We start from the raw sequence: 17,081 nt of genomic DNA on the forward strand, positions 1-17,081 counted from the left end.
TTGATGGTGAAACCCTTTTGGGACGCGCTGAGACGTTGAAAGGCACTATATACATGAAAGTTCCTTCTTCTTTCTAAGGGTCGAGTAACAATTCAATACAAACTGGTGTCTGATTAAACACTGGTCATCACGGCACCACCTGGGGGCTGGTGGGATTGTAGCCACCGTTACACAAATGGATGGTATTATCTGGTTTGCTTTTCCATCTGCACTACAAGATTGAGGGCTCAAGCTACACTCATATTTATTGCTGACCTCCTAGTGCACTGTATGAATGGCCTAGACATCCAATGATGCCCACAATCGGTTGCAAGTGACTCAGGCTGCACATGATGTTTGTGCTGCCTGCGCATTTCAATGACACAGGCGTGCAGCCAGCGATACTCACTGGCTGCACGCCTGTAGGGGGAGGCTGGATATCAGATGTCTATGATGCCACTGAAAGGCAGCCTGCACCTGTTAAAGGGGAGGTGCATTCTGGCTCAAGACACCAGCAAAACACTTTGATTCTATAATTTCTTCATAGATAGAATCATAGAATGATACAACACAGAAGAAGGAGGGCATTCGGCCCATCGAGCCTGTGCCGGTTCTTTGCAAGAACTATCTAATTAGTCCCATTCCTCTTTCCCCGAAGCCCTACAAATTTTTCTCCTTCAAGTATTTATCCAATTCTCTTTTGAAAGTCAGTATTGAATCTGCTTCCACCACCCTTTCAGGCCGTGCATCCCGGATCATAATAACTCACTGTGTATAAACTTTTCTCCTCATCTCTCCTCTGAGGAGGCAGTGAGAGGACACCAAGATGCCCCGATGCTGCCTTGGAGGATCTGGTGCAGGTGACGGACAGGATGGACAGGCATCCTCTATCCCCATTCTGCTGAAAGCCCTCCAGGCATCAACCCAAGAGACAGGGGGAAGAAATTGCAGTGCATGTCAATGCCAGGCAAGAAATGTAATGATCTAACTAGAGTTGTTAAGGTAAGAAGACTGCTCCCATACTCTCTGCTCACAGCTGCACCAGCTTACCAGCGTCACAAGACTCCGCTCCCCACTTTCCTTCACACTCCTACAATCACTGCGCTGCACCTCCTTCTCCTCGTACTTACACAGTCACCACGATTACAACCCTCACTTAACCTCAACTCACATCTCACTTAAACAAATACATTCGGCTTCCGTTAAACATTGAACAGTTTCGTAAATTTTTAAAGCTCAGTTTTATAAAACTATAGAATCATAGAATGGTTACAGCCCAGGAGGGCGGCATCCAGGCCATGCAGGCTCTCTGCAAGAGCAATCCAGTTAGTCCCACTCTTCCCCCACCCTTTCCCTGTAGCCCTGCAATTTTTTTCCCTTCAAGTACTTATCCAATTTGCTTTTGAAAGCAATCATTGAATCTGCCTCCACCACCCCCTCAGGCAGTGCAATTCCAGATCATAACCACTCACTGTGTGAAAACGTTTTTCCTCATGTCACTTTTGGCTCTTTTGCCAATCACCTTAAATCTGTGTCCTCTGGTTCTCGACCCTTCCACCAATGGGAACAGTTTCTCTCTATCTACTCTGTTTAGACCCCTCATGATTTTGAATACCGCTATCAAATGTGTGATTGAGCCTGAGAAAAAAGACCAGCAATTCTTCTCTGCAAGATCTGACGAGCAGATAATTGCGTAGTTTCAGCATTGCTTGATACGAATCAGTCTTTTCCCAAATTTTCTTGTATTCTCACCTGGAGGTGCAGATTCAGGCCCCAGATATACCCCTCACACCCACACCCTGCCCCAGATAGACCCCTCACACCCACACCCTGCCCCAGATATACCCCTCACACCCACACCCTGTCCCAGATATACCCCTCACACCCACACCCTGCCCCAGATATACCCCTCACACCCACACCCTGTCCCAGATATACCCCTCACACCCACACCCTGCCCCAGATATACCCCTCACACCCACACCCTGCCCCAGATATACCCCTCACCCTGCCCCAGATATACCCCTCACACCCACACCCTGTCCCAGATATACCCCTCACACCCACACCCTGCCCCAGATATACCCCTCACCCTGCCCCAGATATACCCCTCACACCCACACCCTGCCCCAGATAGACCCCTCACACCCACACCCTGCCCCAGATAGACCCCTCACACACACACCCTGCCCCAGATAGACCCCTCACACACACACCCTGCCCCAGATAGACCCCTCACACCCACACCCTGCCCCAGATAGACCCCTCACACCCACACCCTGCCCCAGATATACCCCTCACACCCACACCCTGCCCCAGATAGACCCCTCACACCCACACCCTGCCCCAGATATACCCCTCACACCCACACCCTGCCCCAGATAGACCCCTCACACCCACACCCTGCCCCAGATATACCCCTCACCCTGCCCCAGATATACCCCTCACACCCACACCCTGCCCCAGATATACCCCTCACACCCACACCCTGTCCCAGATATACCCCTCACACCCACACCCTGTCCCAGATATACCCCTCACACCCACACCCTGCCCCAGATATACCCCTCACCCTGCCCCAGATATACCCCTCACCCTGCCCCAGATATACCCCTCACACCCACACCCTGCCCCAGATAGACCCCTCACACCCACACCCTGCCCCAGATATACCCCTCACACCCACACCCTGCCCCAGATATACCCCACACCCACACCCTGCCCCAGATATACCCCTCACACCCACACCCTGCCCCAGATAGACCCCTCACACCCACACCCTGCCCCAGATAGACCCCTCACCCTGCCCCAGATATACCCCTCACACCCACACCCTGCCCCAGATATACCCCTCACACCCACACCCTGCCCCAGATATACCCCTCACACCCACACCCTGCCCCAGATATACCCCTCACACCCACACCCTGCCCCAGATATACCCCTCACACCCACACCCTGCCCCAGATATACCCCTCACACCCACACCCTGCCCCAGATATACCCCTCACACCCACACCCTGCCCCAGATAGACCCCTCACACCCACACCCTGCCCCAGATAGACCCCTCACACCCACACCCTGCCCCAGATATACCCCTCACACCCACACCCTGCCCCAGATAGACCCCTCACACCCACACCCTGCCCCAGATAGACCCCTCACACCCACACCCTGCCCCAGATATACCCCTCACCCTGCCCCAGATATACCCCTCACACCCACACCCTGTCCCAGATATACCCCTCACACCCACACCCTGCCCCAGATAGACCCCTCACACACACACCCTGCCCCAGATAGACCCCTCACACCCACACCCTGCCCCAGATAGACCCCTCACACCCACACCCTGCCCCAGATAGACCCCTCACACCCACACCCTGCCCCAGATATACCCCTCACACCCACACCCTGCCCCAGATAGACCCCTCACACCCACACCCTGCCCCAGATATACCCCTCACACCCACACCCTGCCCCAGATAGACCCCTCACACCCACACCCTGCCCCAGATATACCCCTCACCCTGCCCCAGATATACCCCTCACACCCACACCCTGCCCCAGATATACCCCTCACACCCACACCCTGTCCCAGATATACCCCTCACACCCACACCCTGTCCCAGATATACCCCTCACACCCACACCCTGCCCCAGATATACCCCTCACCCTGCCCCAGATATACCCCTCACCCTGCCCCAGATATACCCCTCACACCCACACCCTGCCCCAGATAGACCCCTCACACCCACACCCTGCCCCAGATATACCCCTCACACCCACACCCTGCCCCAGATATACCCCACACCCACACCCTGCCCCAGATATACCCCTCACACCCACACCCTGCCCCAGATAGACCCCTCACACCCACACCCTGCCCCAGATAGACCCCTCACCCTGCCCCAGATATACCCCTCACACCCACACCCTGCCCCAGATATACCCCTCACACCCACACCCTGCCCCAGATATACCCCTCACACCCACACCCTGCCCCAGATATACCCCTCACACCCACACCCTGCCCCAGATATACCCCTCACACCCACACCCTGCCCCAGATATACCCCTCACACCCACACCCTGCCCCAGATATACCCCTCACACCCACACCCTGCCCCAGATATACCCCTCACACCCACACCCTGCCCCAGATAGACCCCTCACACCCACACCCTGCCCCAGATAGACCCCTCACACCCACACCCTGCCCCAGATATACCCCTCACACCCACACCCTGCCCCAGATAGACCCCTCACACCCACACCCTGCCCCAGATAGACCCCTCACACCCACACCCTGCCCCAGATATACCCCTCACCCTGCCCCAGATATACCCCTCACACCCACACCCTGTCCCAGATATACCCTTCACACCCACACCCTGCCCCAGATATACCCCTCACACCCACACCCTGCCCCAGATATACCCCACACCCTGCCCCAGATATACCCCACACCCTGCCCCAGATATACCCCACACCCTGCCCCAGATAGACCCCTCACACCCACACCCTGCCCCAGATAGACCCCTCACACCCACACCCTGCCCCAGATAAACCCCTCACACCCACACCCTGTCCCAGATATGCCCCAGATATACCCCTCACACCCTGCCCCAGATATACCCCTCACACCCTGCCCCAGATATACCCCTCACACCCACACCCTGTCCCAGATATACCCCTCACACCCACACCCTGTCCCAGATATACCCCTCACACCCACACCCTGTCCCAGATAAACTCCTCACACCCACACCATGTCTCAGATATACCCCTCACACCCACACCCTGTCCCAGATAAACTCCTCACACCCACACCCTGCCCCAGATATACTCCTCACACCCACACCATGTCTCAGATATACCTCACACCCACACCCTCCCCGAGATATACCTCACACACCGAGGCACTAAACCGGTTTCATTTTATGGGGAGTTCCCTTTGAATTCACACCTCAATCTTAGAGGGGAAAATAAATTGCCTAATTTGGCTGACCAGGGATAAGAAGGCAGTTAGATCCCATTATGGAGGGGCATTTGCTCAATTGTACTGAAGCGTTCATTAAAATTGTGTGTGCAACTTTGGCAATGGGCTCACTCATGCTAAAGAGAGCTTCAATAATTGGGTGCACTCTGTAATTCAGTGTCTCATTATCAACAAAATACAAATAAAGGTAATTAAAGAAACTCAAAGTCACAGATAGATGTGATGTGGAGATGCCGATGATGGACTGTGGTTGACAATTGTAAACAATTTTACAACACCAAGTTATAGTCCAGCAATTTTATTTTAAATTCACAAGCTTTCGGAGGCTTGAAGGAGGAAGCCTCCGAAAGCTTGTGAATTTAAAATAAAATTGCTGGACTATAACTTGGTGTTGTAAAATTGTTTACAGATAGATGTGGTATACAATACTGGAAAACAAGGGAAATCCCAGGTAAATGGTAAATGCTGAACTGTGATTTGTTGGGTATTCTGCTTGAAGATGGATACCACGGGATGTACTCTAATAGCACCTGAATTCTGATAGTGTGCTATTGGTATATTTGTAGCACACTATCAAATACACAAGGCAAAATCTGCACCTTGCACAGTGCCGAGAACAAGACTCTTTGTGGGTCCGACGGTGGATTTTGGAAACAGAGAAACTTGAGTCTCTTTCTTTTGGTCCTCTGATGGAGACTAACAGCACACTGGTGCAGTAAAAAGGGAGAGGATAAAGGAGATAGCAACGCTTGTAGGTTAATAGGTCTCTGCTTGAGCACCCCTGTCCGGAAGCCCAAGCACAAATATAAAAGTGCCTAAAATGGCCTTAGTGCTAGACACTGAATGAGCAACACCTGTATGTAAGACAGAATAGCCGGAATATCGCAACCAAATAAAAAGTTGCAGTCATGACCCTGACACTAAGACACAACCTTTTCCATTGAACACCATGGGTTTTTAAGGTGTTTTCAATGTTAGTAATTTATTCACCACTTCAGGAAGGTAACCCTGTCTGCTAGACTGACCATCTCAAGAGGCAGGCTATCGAATGGAGGCTGTATGAAGCACTGGGGTATATCTGGCCATCCATATGATATAGTGTCTGTCTATATGGGATGTGGGAGTCAGCTCATGCTCAAACGGAGAAGGTCGCAGAACCAAGTTTTGTTTTTGCTATTAGGGTTTGCCAAGAGGCCTGTCAGCTCCTCTGCTCAGATCTTATAAATTATCCTGATGTGAAAGGAACTAATGGGAAGACGTAAAGGAACTTTGCCTTCCAGTAAATCAAGAGGCCACCTAGTGCATAGTTTTAATGTAACAAAATCAGAGCTGTTTCTTATTTGGAAACATTACCATGAGACTGGTGTCAGAGTAATCCAGTGCTGTCTCATGATGAAGCCTCTATTCAGGTGTTCAAATTTTATTGCGGCTCAGTATTTTCTCTGTACCTCTGTGAGGTGCTCAGTAGAAAAGAGTCCATCATTTTGACAATACCAGTGAAGTACTTGCATGGTGATGAGACACAGACATTCGTTAGTGTGTTACAGGCCTGTTGCATAAAGGAAGGCAGCGATAACCAAACAACTTGATGCTCATCCCCAAACCTACTCACCAAAGATGGATGTCCCATTGTGAGGGAGGAGTTGTTCACTGGCCTTGAGTGTAGCCACAGTAAAATCAAAAGGTTTAAGACCACCAACTTAAGATGTCAGGTAGATCCTACTGTAAATAACAGAGCATGCCTCCAGGGCTACTATGTGAGAAGTTCTGGTTATAACAGTTTCATGAAGAGTTTTCCATCTGTACCATGAAAATGGCTGGTGTCATCAACTTGAAAAATTACTAATAGCTTTGCGCTACAAGCATATACCCAGCTAGGAAGTGGAAGCAAATGGACGAAATGGTCCTGCAGCAGTTTTGTGGCAGAGACTATAATTATAATGAGGATCAAGGCCGTGTGAAGTGCAAATCCTATGCACTGCTGACTATACTTGGGACTTCATTGATTGATGAAGAAACCCAACCTCTATCAGCCACATAACCTAACAGGCCAATGTCTGTGCAGCCGAAGTCCTAAGAAACAAATGGGTCCAGATATGAGTTAACATGTCGGTGCCATAGAGAAAGACTAGTACTGAGGACAAGCACTCCAGATGTTGACTTGAACGTTTATCTGAAAGTATATGTGCTTGATAATATTGCCAATCAGTCTCCAGACAGATTGCACGAACAATCTCTGGTAGTGTTGCCATCTTCAATTTCTGCTTCAGAAGGAAGTAGTTCAAGACCCTCTGCCGGAATGGAACCTTCTAATCCTCTTAGGCACTTCGAACATGGACTCCAAAATAGCGAGGAGCACAGCTTTGAGTTTTTTGGTCTGAAAGGATAGCAGAAGTGTCTGCATCTCTGCAACAAATTGCCATGTAGAGGTTAATATTCAAGAACCTTGTTCACACCAGATTAGCACGACAGACGGGATTGTTGTTTATCTATCTTCAGAGGATGGATAGTTAGCTTGCAATTACTATAAATTTTGTGTCTGATTGTTCTGTCTCGTCTGTCGTGCTAATCTGGTGTGAACAAGGTCCTTGAATATTAACCTCTACACAGCAATTTGTTGCTGACCATCTCTCTCTCCTTCAGACAAGTCAATTTGAACAAGACAGGCTGAGAAATTCTTTCAAAAAATTACCAGGGCAAATTAAATTTAAATACGTTTCTCAAATTCCAAAAGAACTGCCAATCAAACATATATACACAAATAAAACCCACTGAATGCTTGTATTTGAATTGAATGACTTGTCCCCTCACTCAAACATCTGACCAGATGCATCTATATTCTGGGGCTACTGATCAAGACAAGCAGGGCCATGGTTTTTAACCCCTCATAAGTAATGTAACAAAGAAAGAAGCCAATTCCAATATAAGTAAAATGCTTCATTTTTCATGCACCTTTCCCCCAATGTCAGAGAGCAAAGGAGCAACAATGGGACATGGGGATGAAGCAGTCTTGTCACCGTAACTAATGGAGTTGTGTGGACCCCAAAATGACCGTGATGTCGTCTCCTCAAACTTCTCAGCTGATGCACGTCACGGTTGAATCAGTGCCGACTTCTTGGGACATTCTTGAGCACAGTCCGCGGCCGGAAATTGCTCCTCTTTCTCACTTCTAAAAAGGAACCAAGTCCTCTTTCACGTGGTCAGCTTTGCTGCTGAGCTTGGAGAAGGCCTCACTATATCGGCAATTGTGTTACAGGCAACATAACGGTCATCATACTGGCCACTGGCAAGTATCGACGACAGTCCATGCAGACTTGGAAAGTAATTGCTGGCACTGACCAAAAACTGACTACAAGTCAAACAGGAGAAGTTCCGCCTGCGGCAGTGGGAGTCTCGCCTGACCAATACAAAACGCAAGAAGTAATCATCCTCCAATCGGGGCACCAACACCAACCAAACTTGTCAAAAAATTAAGTTAAACTGTAAAACTCTATGCAGAAGTAAACGTCATTAATATGAACAAATGTATTAACCTCTAACAAACAGATTCATTGAGTATCCTATGTTAAGAAGCAACGGTATGACCAACAGTTCAGAATAGGACCCTCAGAATCAAACTCTTAAAAGGCAAGTGCCCCAGTGTTGCGTTTCTCGGTTTGATGCTTTAGTAACGTGGTGAATTTTTCCATTTTTCACACCAGCCACCTTTTTGGCCCCTGTGATAGAAACTGCAAACTTAGTGATAATTAGTGGGCAGTTTTACTCTAGACGTGTGTCCAGTTAGATGTGGATTCAGCCTCAGGCTCCAGCGATGGAAGGACAAGGTGCTAACTCACCTTGATGCCCAATGCCTCTTAAAGCATATTATCTTGAGATTCAGCTTAAATTATTAAAAATGGTGGCCCCTTCCTATGACAGGGGTGTTCACTACTACCTCCCAAATACAGGAAAGATGTACAACTATTGGGAGTAGTGCAGGGGAGCACTACGAGGCTGATCTCTAGATTTAGGAAGGCTGGGTTACAAGGAAAGAGTGTCCACCCTGGGACTTTACTCTCCATGGAGTAGAGGAAGATGAGGGAGGGACTTGATTGAGGTCTTAAAGATTTTTGTGGGTATAAAGAACATGGATCCAGCAAGGTTCTTCTATTGGGGACAGGATTCAAGGGCCGAGGACTCAGTTTAAAGTTAACGGTGTCAAAGGAAAATAGGACATTTAGACAACTTTTTTTTTAAAGTAAGAGGGAGACAGAATTGTGGAAGAGATTACCAGCAAGGGTGGTGGAACAGAAAACCATGGTAGGGTTAAAAAAAGACTTGGTGAATGTGTGTTAGGAAAGGGGATACAGGGATATTAGTTACTGAATCATGAGGAAAAACCCGATGAGAGGTTTGCATGGGTAGGGTAGATGGACCAATGGTCTTTGCCTGGTCAGAACATTACTAGGCTACTATGAAATTACACCAAAATGTAAAACCAGTGTATAATCTTTCTCCTAAACAAAAAAAATCTGCTTCTAAAAAGGACTGTTGTCCACTTGGGGGATTTGGCTTCGTAAAATGAAGTTTTTAATTTCAAAAAGAAATTCCAATGTACCAATTATAGTCTTCAATATCATCTTCTGCCTTCAAGTACAAGAACAGATGTGAAAAATGATAGTGTGTGTGCAGGGACTCCATAGCAATGGGTCTTACTCAGTGAGGTATTACATGACCCACATTAATGCAGATGTTACAAGAGGTGATGTCAGGAGATATAACGAGCATGAAAGCAGCATTTTAAATTGGAGTAAATTAAAAGTAGTGACGCAGGTTAATAAGGCCATAAAAAAAGCAAACCAAACACTGGGGTTAATTTCCAGAGGGATAGAATTGAAAAAACAAAGACCGTTATGTTAAACTTGATCAGAACTTTGGTTGGATCACACTTGGAGAATTGTGAACAGTTCTGGTCTCCATATTATATAAAGGGATATAGAGGCATTGGAGAAGGTGCAAAAAAGGATTTACTAGGATGATACCAGAACTGAGAGGTTATACCTATCAGGAAAGATGGAACAGGCTGGGGCTCTTTTCTCTAGAAAAGCGAAGACTGAGGGGTGACCTGATAGAGATCTTTAAGATTATGAAAGCGTTTGATGGAGTAGATGTAGAGAAGATGTTTCCACTTGCAGGAGAGACCAGAACTAGGGGCCATAAATATAAGATAGTCACTGATAAATCCAATAGGGAATTCAGGAGAAACCTCGCTACCACAAGGAGTAGTGGAGGCGAATAGCATGGATGCATTTAAGGGGAAGCTAGATAAATACACGAAGAAGAGAGGAATAGAAAGATATGGTGATAGGGTTAGATGGAGCAGGGTGGGAGGAAGCTCGTGTGGAGCATAAACACCAGCATAGACCCGTTGGACCGAATGGCCGATTTCTGTGCTGTACATTCTATGTAATTCTATGTAAATAGGAGTGCTGAATCTCTGGCAGATAGATACAAGTTCTGATTAGCCTCAACCCCTCTGGAACTGATTAGTAATAATTTCTACTCACCTCTGATAGGTTCAAAAGCCAAAGGTCATTTTGTGAATGCACAGCAGATTCATTTTTGAAATAAAGGTTCTGAATGGGATTCTAACTCAATTCGGAGTTTCATTAAATCCATGTGGAGTGCAGACAGAAGGAGTTGGATGCAGTGTGGAGCATGATGGATTCTGAGCTACTGGAACTTTGGAAACATGTTAAAAAGGCAGCTAACCAAGGATGTACAAGGACAGAAATTATGATCGGCACTGTTCTTATATGAGCGCTTAATGCACTCGTACCAAACTCCTCTCTGCTATTTCAACACTGGTATTAACCTGTTTGAGATAAAATAAACACCTGCATTAAAAAGCACCCAGCGAAGTTTGGTGGTGTGTTAAATGCCCATACGAGATCTACATCGATTGTAATCTCGATCCTATAATGTAAGGTTAATTTTTTGTTGTTTTGATGGGTCAGAGAGAAAACTTGTGGGACCTTTTGTCATGAGATGAAATGGATGGGTTTGTGGAAGATCACAGGCTTGATGGGCTGAAGGGCCTCTTCCTGCTTCACGTTTTCTTACAGTCTTACCTTCAGTGCGGTAAATTTGTACGGCTGATAGCCCTTGAAACTCTCGTGAATCTGAGACATCATATGGGCAGTCCTCTCCCAGAAGTGAAGCAGTGTATTCTAGCGGAGGAAAGAAAAATACATTACTTCTAGGTGTACAAGGAGAAAATAGATACGGAGACCGAATGAAATTAAGAAAGAAAGGTGACATGATGGCAGTGCAAGGAATGGCAGGACACAGAATTGAGTCTGACTGGGCAAGTTCCTATTCTCAGACATGCCATCGGGGTAGGCACTGAGCAGATAGGATATCCTTCTGAATGGAGAGTAATGAGGGGGGCAGATGAGGGCGGGGGGGGGGGGGGGGGGGGAAGAAATGAGGAAGAGGATTACCTCAGCCCATTCTCAAGTACCTCCGAATAGTATTATCAACAGCAGCATTGACAAGCAAACTGATTGCCCACCTACTCAAGCAGGAAATGGCGCATCACCCAGGGAAAATAAGAGGGAGGGGGAGAAAAAAAAAGTTTTAAAATTGGACGAAAAATAAATACAATAGATAACAAAATATATTTGAACAATTCTTGATACAGAGCTCGCTCGTTAAGTTGCGACTCAATAATATGCAGATAGGGATACACTCATGGAGTGGGGCAAAGGAAAAGGCTGGCTTCACACTTACAGTACTGGACTATATGTAAGGGCATACAGGATATAGGGTATGGTAGTACTGTGGCTATGTTACTGGACTAGTAATCCAGGGAACGAGAGTTCAAATCCCACCATGCCAGTTTGAGAATTGAATTCAATTGGAAAAAAAGACAAAAACTGGAAATAAAAAGCTTGCGTCAGTAAAAGTCCTTTAGGGAAGGAGACGTGCCGTCCTTACACAGTCTGGCCGAAACATGACTGTCAACTGTCCTCTGAAGTGGCCTAGCAAGCCACTCCACTGTATCAGGGCAATAAATGCCAACCCTTGCAAATGTCGCCCACATCCCAAGAATGAATAATAACAAAACAGAATGGCCAGCCTACCAGATCAGACCTTTGAGAAGCTATGAGAATGTTTTAGGGATCAAGACAGCCCCCTTCCAAAAAAAAAACATCTTCAGCAGGTATTTGTAATTATTATTAGTTAAGCACTAACTGTACACTGTGCCAAATGATACTAATTATTCTAACAGGGTGATGCTGCCCTCTTAATTGACAAGTCAGGTACAGAAAGGGAAAAGCACAATTTCCCTGCAGAATGAGCACAGGCCCAAAGTTTGGAGAGGTCATTATGCCACTATCTAACAGCACCTTGGCTGTGTGATGTGTTCAGCTCTGAAGCCTCGTTACCTGGTAAGTGGCAAGTGACTGGGAGAGCAGGTTGCAACGACTCGCTCCGAGTAAGTCCACCTTCTGACACACGTCATTCTTTAGCTTGTCGAACTGAGCCTTGGTATTCCGCACTTGGGCCTGGACCTGGCATTGAAACACACAACAGGAGCATTGCTCAGCCATAGCCCAAGGACATACAATTAAAGGGAATAAAATGCATTCAGAGTTTTTCTTCTTAAAACATAACTGAATTTTCACAGGGCCATAGTCTGCAATTGACAGAAGTGTGTTTTGTTTCCACTAATTTTTCCTCTCCACTCCTCTCTTCGGAGGTAGGGTTCTATAGGTACCCAGCGCCTTCCCCAGTGCAGCCATTCGTCATGAGCGAGCCCAGTCGGTGACCATCGGCAGGCCATTCAACCATAAACTGCATCACAGCTGAGCCCAATCCAGTTCTCACCGGTCATCAACACACGTGCACTTCCCAGCAGGGGTCACACACAGCGATCCCCCCTCCCTGGCCCAAGCACTGAGGGTTAATTGTAGAGTTCCAACTGCTGCCCGAGCTGAGATCAGCCAATGAAAGGGAATTGTAATGCCTGGATCAGATTTGCATTTATTCACTTAGGATTGCGTGATCTGGACAAAGAAATTGAACATCTTCAAAGGCCCCAATAAATTATCTTTAAAGTCGATGATGTGAAATAAAACTTCAAAGAGCCGGCCTGTATCCAAACACTAATTAAAACAGAGTGCTCTCCTCCTCTGAGCAAAATCATCTTAAAAGACATCTGCCGAGCAAATTTCAGGCATGTGCTTAACATATTGACTCAGCCTGTTAATGATTTTGCTTTTTTTTTTAAAAAAGAAGAAATGACTATCACGGTGAATGGCTGGGAGCAGACTTCAGAGGCAAAGCCACGTTTAGTATTCCGAAAGCACGACGCAGATTTACATGGTGGAAAGCCATCTGTGGATGGTTCACTACCCAAGGGACAAGGGCAGGGGAGAAAGACAACTCAAAAAATTACCTGCTCACAAAGTCTCCACGGGTCTGCAACTGAAGGTTTGTGTTTGCTGAAAGGAGTATCAATATGGTGTGTATAACTACATCGCTTCTGTACTCACGAGCCAACAGTCTAACTTATACACAACATTAGTTTTGATGCCTTTGTTACCTCCAGACTCGACTACTCCAATGCTCTCCTGGTCGGCCTCCTATTTGCCACCCTCCGTAAACTTGAGCTCATCCAAACCTCTGCTGCCCATATCTTAACTCACTCCAAGTCCCATTCGCCCATCACCCGAGCTCGGTGACCAACATTGGCTCCCGGTCTGACAACGTCTCCATTTTAAAATTCTCATCCTGATGTTCAAATCCCTCCAGGGCCTCGCCCCTCCCTATCTCTGTAACCTCCCCCAGCCCTACAACCCTCCGAGATCTCTGCACTCCTCCAATTCTGGTCTCTTACACATCCCCGATTTTCATCGCTCCACCTTTGGCTGACGTGCCTTCAGCTGCCTAGACCTTAAGCTCTGGAATTCCCTCCCTAAACCTCTCTTCCTCTCTCTCCTCCAAGATGCTCCTTAAAACCTACCACTTCGACCACGCTTTTGGTTACCTGTCCTAATATCCCTTTATGTCTGATAATCGCTCCTGTGAAGCATCTTGGAACACTTTCACTACGTTAAAAGGTGCTATATAAATGCAAGTTGCTGTTGTAGCCTTCAACGCAGATCCCTGTGACGTCACCGAGGCCCTATCTGGTGGATATAAAAGGTCCCTTGGCACTATTCAAAGACAAACAGAGGCGTTCTCCTGGTGTCCTGGCCAACGTTTATCCCTCAATCAAAGCCCTCAAAGATAAATTAATAGGTCATTTATCTCATTACTGTTTGTGGGATGTTGCTGTGCACAAATTGGCTGCTATGTTTACCTACATTACAACAAGAGACTACACTTCAAAAGTATTTCATTGGCTGTGAAGTGCTTTGGGACGTCCTGAGGACAGCACTGTCCTTCAAAGGGGCTGCAAAGAATCATTGGCCCCATCCCTCTCACAGGCCTGACCCATGTCTTTACCCCACAGACACCTGCCAATCAAAACTACTACTCCCAAGTCATAGTCTCTGTGTACTGACTGCAGGTAATCCTTGACCAACTTGACTGCTGTGTAATGAGAGTCTAGCTGACCACTTGCTCCATGAGTTCTGACCATCTATTATTATTCTATTCATATAGAAATGTTCAATGGATTGTCACCAACTAAAATAAATTAATGAGAGTTTAAGATTCCCTTTAATTTTTTTTAAACCCCCCAACCTCGTTGCTCTCCCTGTGGCCAGGATGGCAGGTAAGTGGCCTGTTTCTAGACCTTTGACCAGCTGCTCTAAAATCGACAACCAAGAGTTAACAGTGCGGCACGGAGAAGATTGTCTCTCTTTTTAATGAAGCACACGGCTTCTATCTCCTCCTTCTCCATAATGGCAGCACTCAGAGTGGGACCTCAGCATGGAAAGGACTGCCGGCATAGAAAGAAAGAACTTGCATTTATGTAGCGCCTTTGACAACCTCAGGACGTCCCAAAGTTTTTAACAGCCAACGAAGTTCTTTTGAAGTGTAATCACTGTTGTAATGTAGGAAACTCAGCATCTGATTTGCGCACAGCAAGATCCCACAAACAGGATCATGATAATGACCAGATAATCTGTTTTAGTGATGTTGGTTGAGGGATATATATTGGCCAGGACACTGGGGAGAACTCTCCTGCTCTTCTTTGAATAGTGCTATGGGATCTTTTACAACTACCTGAAAGGGCAGACAGGGCCTCGGTTTAACATCTCAACTGAAAGTGCAGCGAAATTTACACGCCGGCTCGGAGAATCGTTGGGAGATTTTTTTTTCTCGTTGTATCGTACTGATACTGGAGTGCCAGCTGAGATTTTGTGCTCGAGTCTCTAGCGTGGGGCTTGAAACCACAACTATCTGACTCGGGCGAGAGAGCTACGACTGAACCACGGCCACACCTTAAGAATTGGTCCCGTCAATCCCCAGTGCTGAGCCGCTGCTCTCAGCTGCTGCGATACTGTGCCACCCACTTGTTTCCCGTTTTGTTGGGAGTGCAGAACCAAAGCGTTGCATATAACAAAAGATTTACAGTTGTGTCGGTACATTGCAACTATGAAAATAAATTAGATAATTCCAGTTTAGGAGTCTCATAAAAACAAGAAACTACATAGTGTATTACAAACCGCCTGTCTGTACACACACCACAAGAAAGTGTGTTATAATGTTCACAAGTTTTATTTGGAGATTACCATTGCATTTAAAACAAAGTGCTTGGAATGTCACAACAAACGTCTTCAGCATTCCGGGGTATGTTGACTGCCCACAAGATTAATGGCACTTACTCATGCATCTCTGAAGGAGTTTTTGCTGAGTATGTGCTTTGCCATGTCTACTTGTCCTGTTAGTCTGGGAAACCAATTCCACATTTCTTCACACCAACTGACCTCTCTGCCACAAGTTAGCAGGACTAAGCCAAATACCATGGTACACATCCAAAAGGTTCCTCAACTGCAATTTAGAACTGACAGACTGCAGCACCGTTTAATCTAAGCTGGAACAGTCAGTCAGTCAGTCAATTCAGGAAGGCTCTCAGTGAGCGAAAGCATTTCATGTGCTACTGCTTTTGCAACTCAATGAGAGTTCTGTAAACTATTAAAGCTCCTCCAATAGACTCCAAAACTCTGATTGCGTTTTGTTCTAAAGCATGGATAACTTAGATTACAGTATATAGTAACTAAACACTGGGATGATGCCAAACCCCAAAGAGACTGAGGCATTCCCACAGACAGTTCTCTAAGTAATGACAACCAGACTGTCAAGCATAGTCACACTCCAGGACAAGGATCCTTTTACCTCAATGACCAGGCGTATCGACTCCCCAGCATTTGGCTGAAAACTCATGATCTCACATCCTCCCGTCTAAGGATCGCAATCTACTGCCTGTTTCTCCTGGCATTTCTCTTCAGTAAGGAAAGCCCGCTACAAAATCTAACTGGGAACTATATAGAGGGTAGAACACTGAGCTTTTTTGATCCTATTAATATGTTGGTCGCGTCCATTACCACCACTGTGGTGGAACTAAGATTATTCGCTATTGCCACTGACAGGAAGTGGGAGGACAATACTCACTAAACCTTTGTCTGGAATGTGTAATTTGATCCCGTCTGCTGCAGAGTAATTCAAGTTCTCTGCAATGTGTAATTTGATCTGGTCAGTGTCAGGCAAGCTACAGAGTTCGGGGAACGCAAGGTGCCGACACCCCCGACTTCAGATAGGAAGGTACGAGGCCATGGAGGGATTTCAACATGAGGATGAAATCAAGGTGTTGGTGGACCAGGAGCCAATGTAGATCAGCGAGCACAGGGGTGATGGGGGAACAAGACTTGGTGTGAGTTAGGATACAGGCAGCAGAGTTTTGAATGAGCTCAAGTATATCGAGGATGAAAGATGGGAGGCCGGCCAGGAGAGCATTGGAATAGTCGAGTCTGGAGGTAACAAAGGCATGGATGAGGCTTTCAGCAGATGGGCTGAGGCAGGGGCTGAGATGGGCGATGTTACGGAGGTGGAAGTGAGTGATCTTTGTAATGGAGAAGATATGGGGTCGGGCGTTCAGCTCA

At 46.9% G+C, this 17,081-nt stretch overlaps 1 protein-coding gene across 2 annotated transcripts in view; it reads right to left on the reverse strand.

The window, feature by feature from the left end:
* Nucleotides 1-17,081, reverse strand: part of LOC137310662 (islet cell autoantigen 1-like) — an 89,556-nt gene that overhangs the window by 17,814 nt on the left and 54,661 nt on the right. For both annotated transcript variants that reach the window (XM_067978364.1, XM_067978365.1), the window contains exons 7-8: nucleotides 12,414-12,539; nucleotides 11,094-11,192 (exon numbers count right to left, since the gene is read on the reverse strand). In XM_067978364.1, coding sequence (XP_067834465.1) covers nucleotides 11,094-11,192; nucleotides 12,414-12,539 — 225 coding nt within the window. The remainder of the gene's footprint in view (nucleotides 1-11,093; nucleotides 11,193-12,413; nucleotides 12,540-17,081) is intronic.

This window comes from Heptranchias perlo, unplaced genomic scaffold, assembly GCF_035084215.1.
Source record: "Heptranchias perlo isolate sHepPer1 unplaced genomic scaffold, sHepPer1.hap1 HAP1_SCAFFOLD_268, whole genome shotgun sequence".
In the NCBI taxonomy this organism is placed as follows: Eukaryota; Metazoa; Chordata; class Chondrichthyes; order Hexanchiformes; family Hexanchidae; genus Heptranchias; species Heptranchias perlo.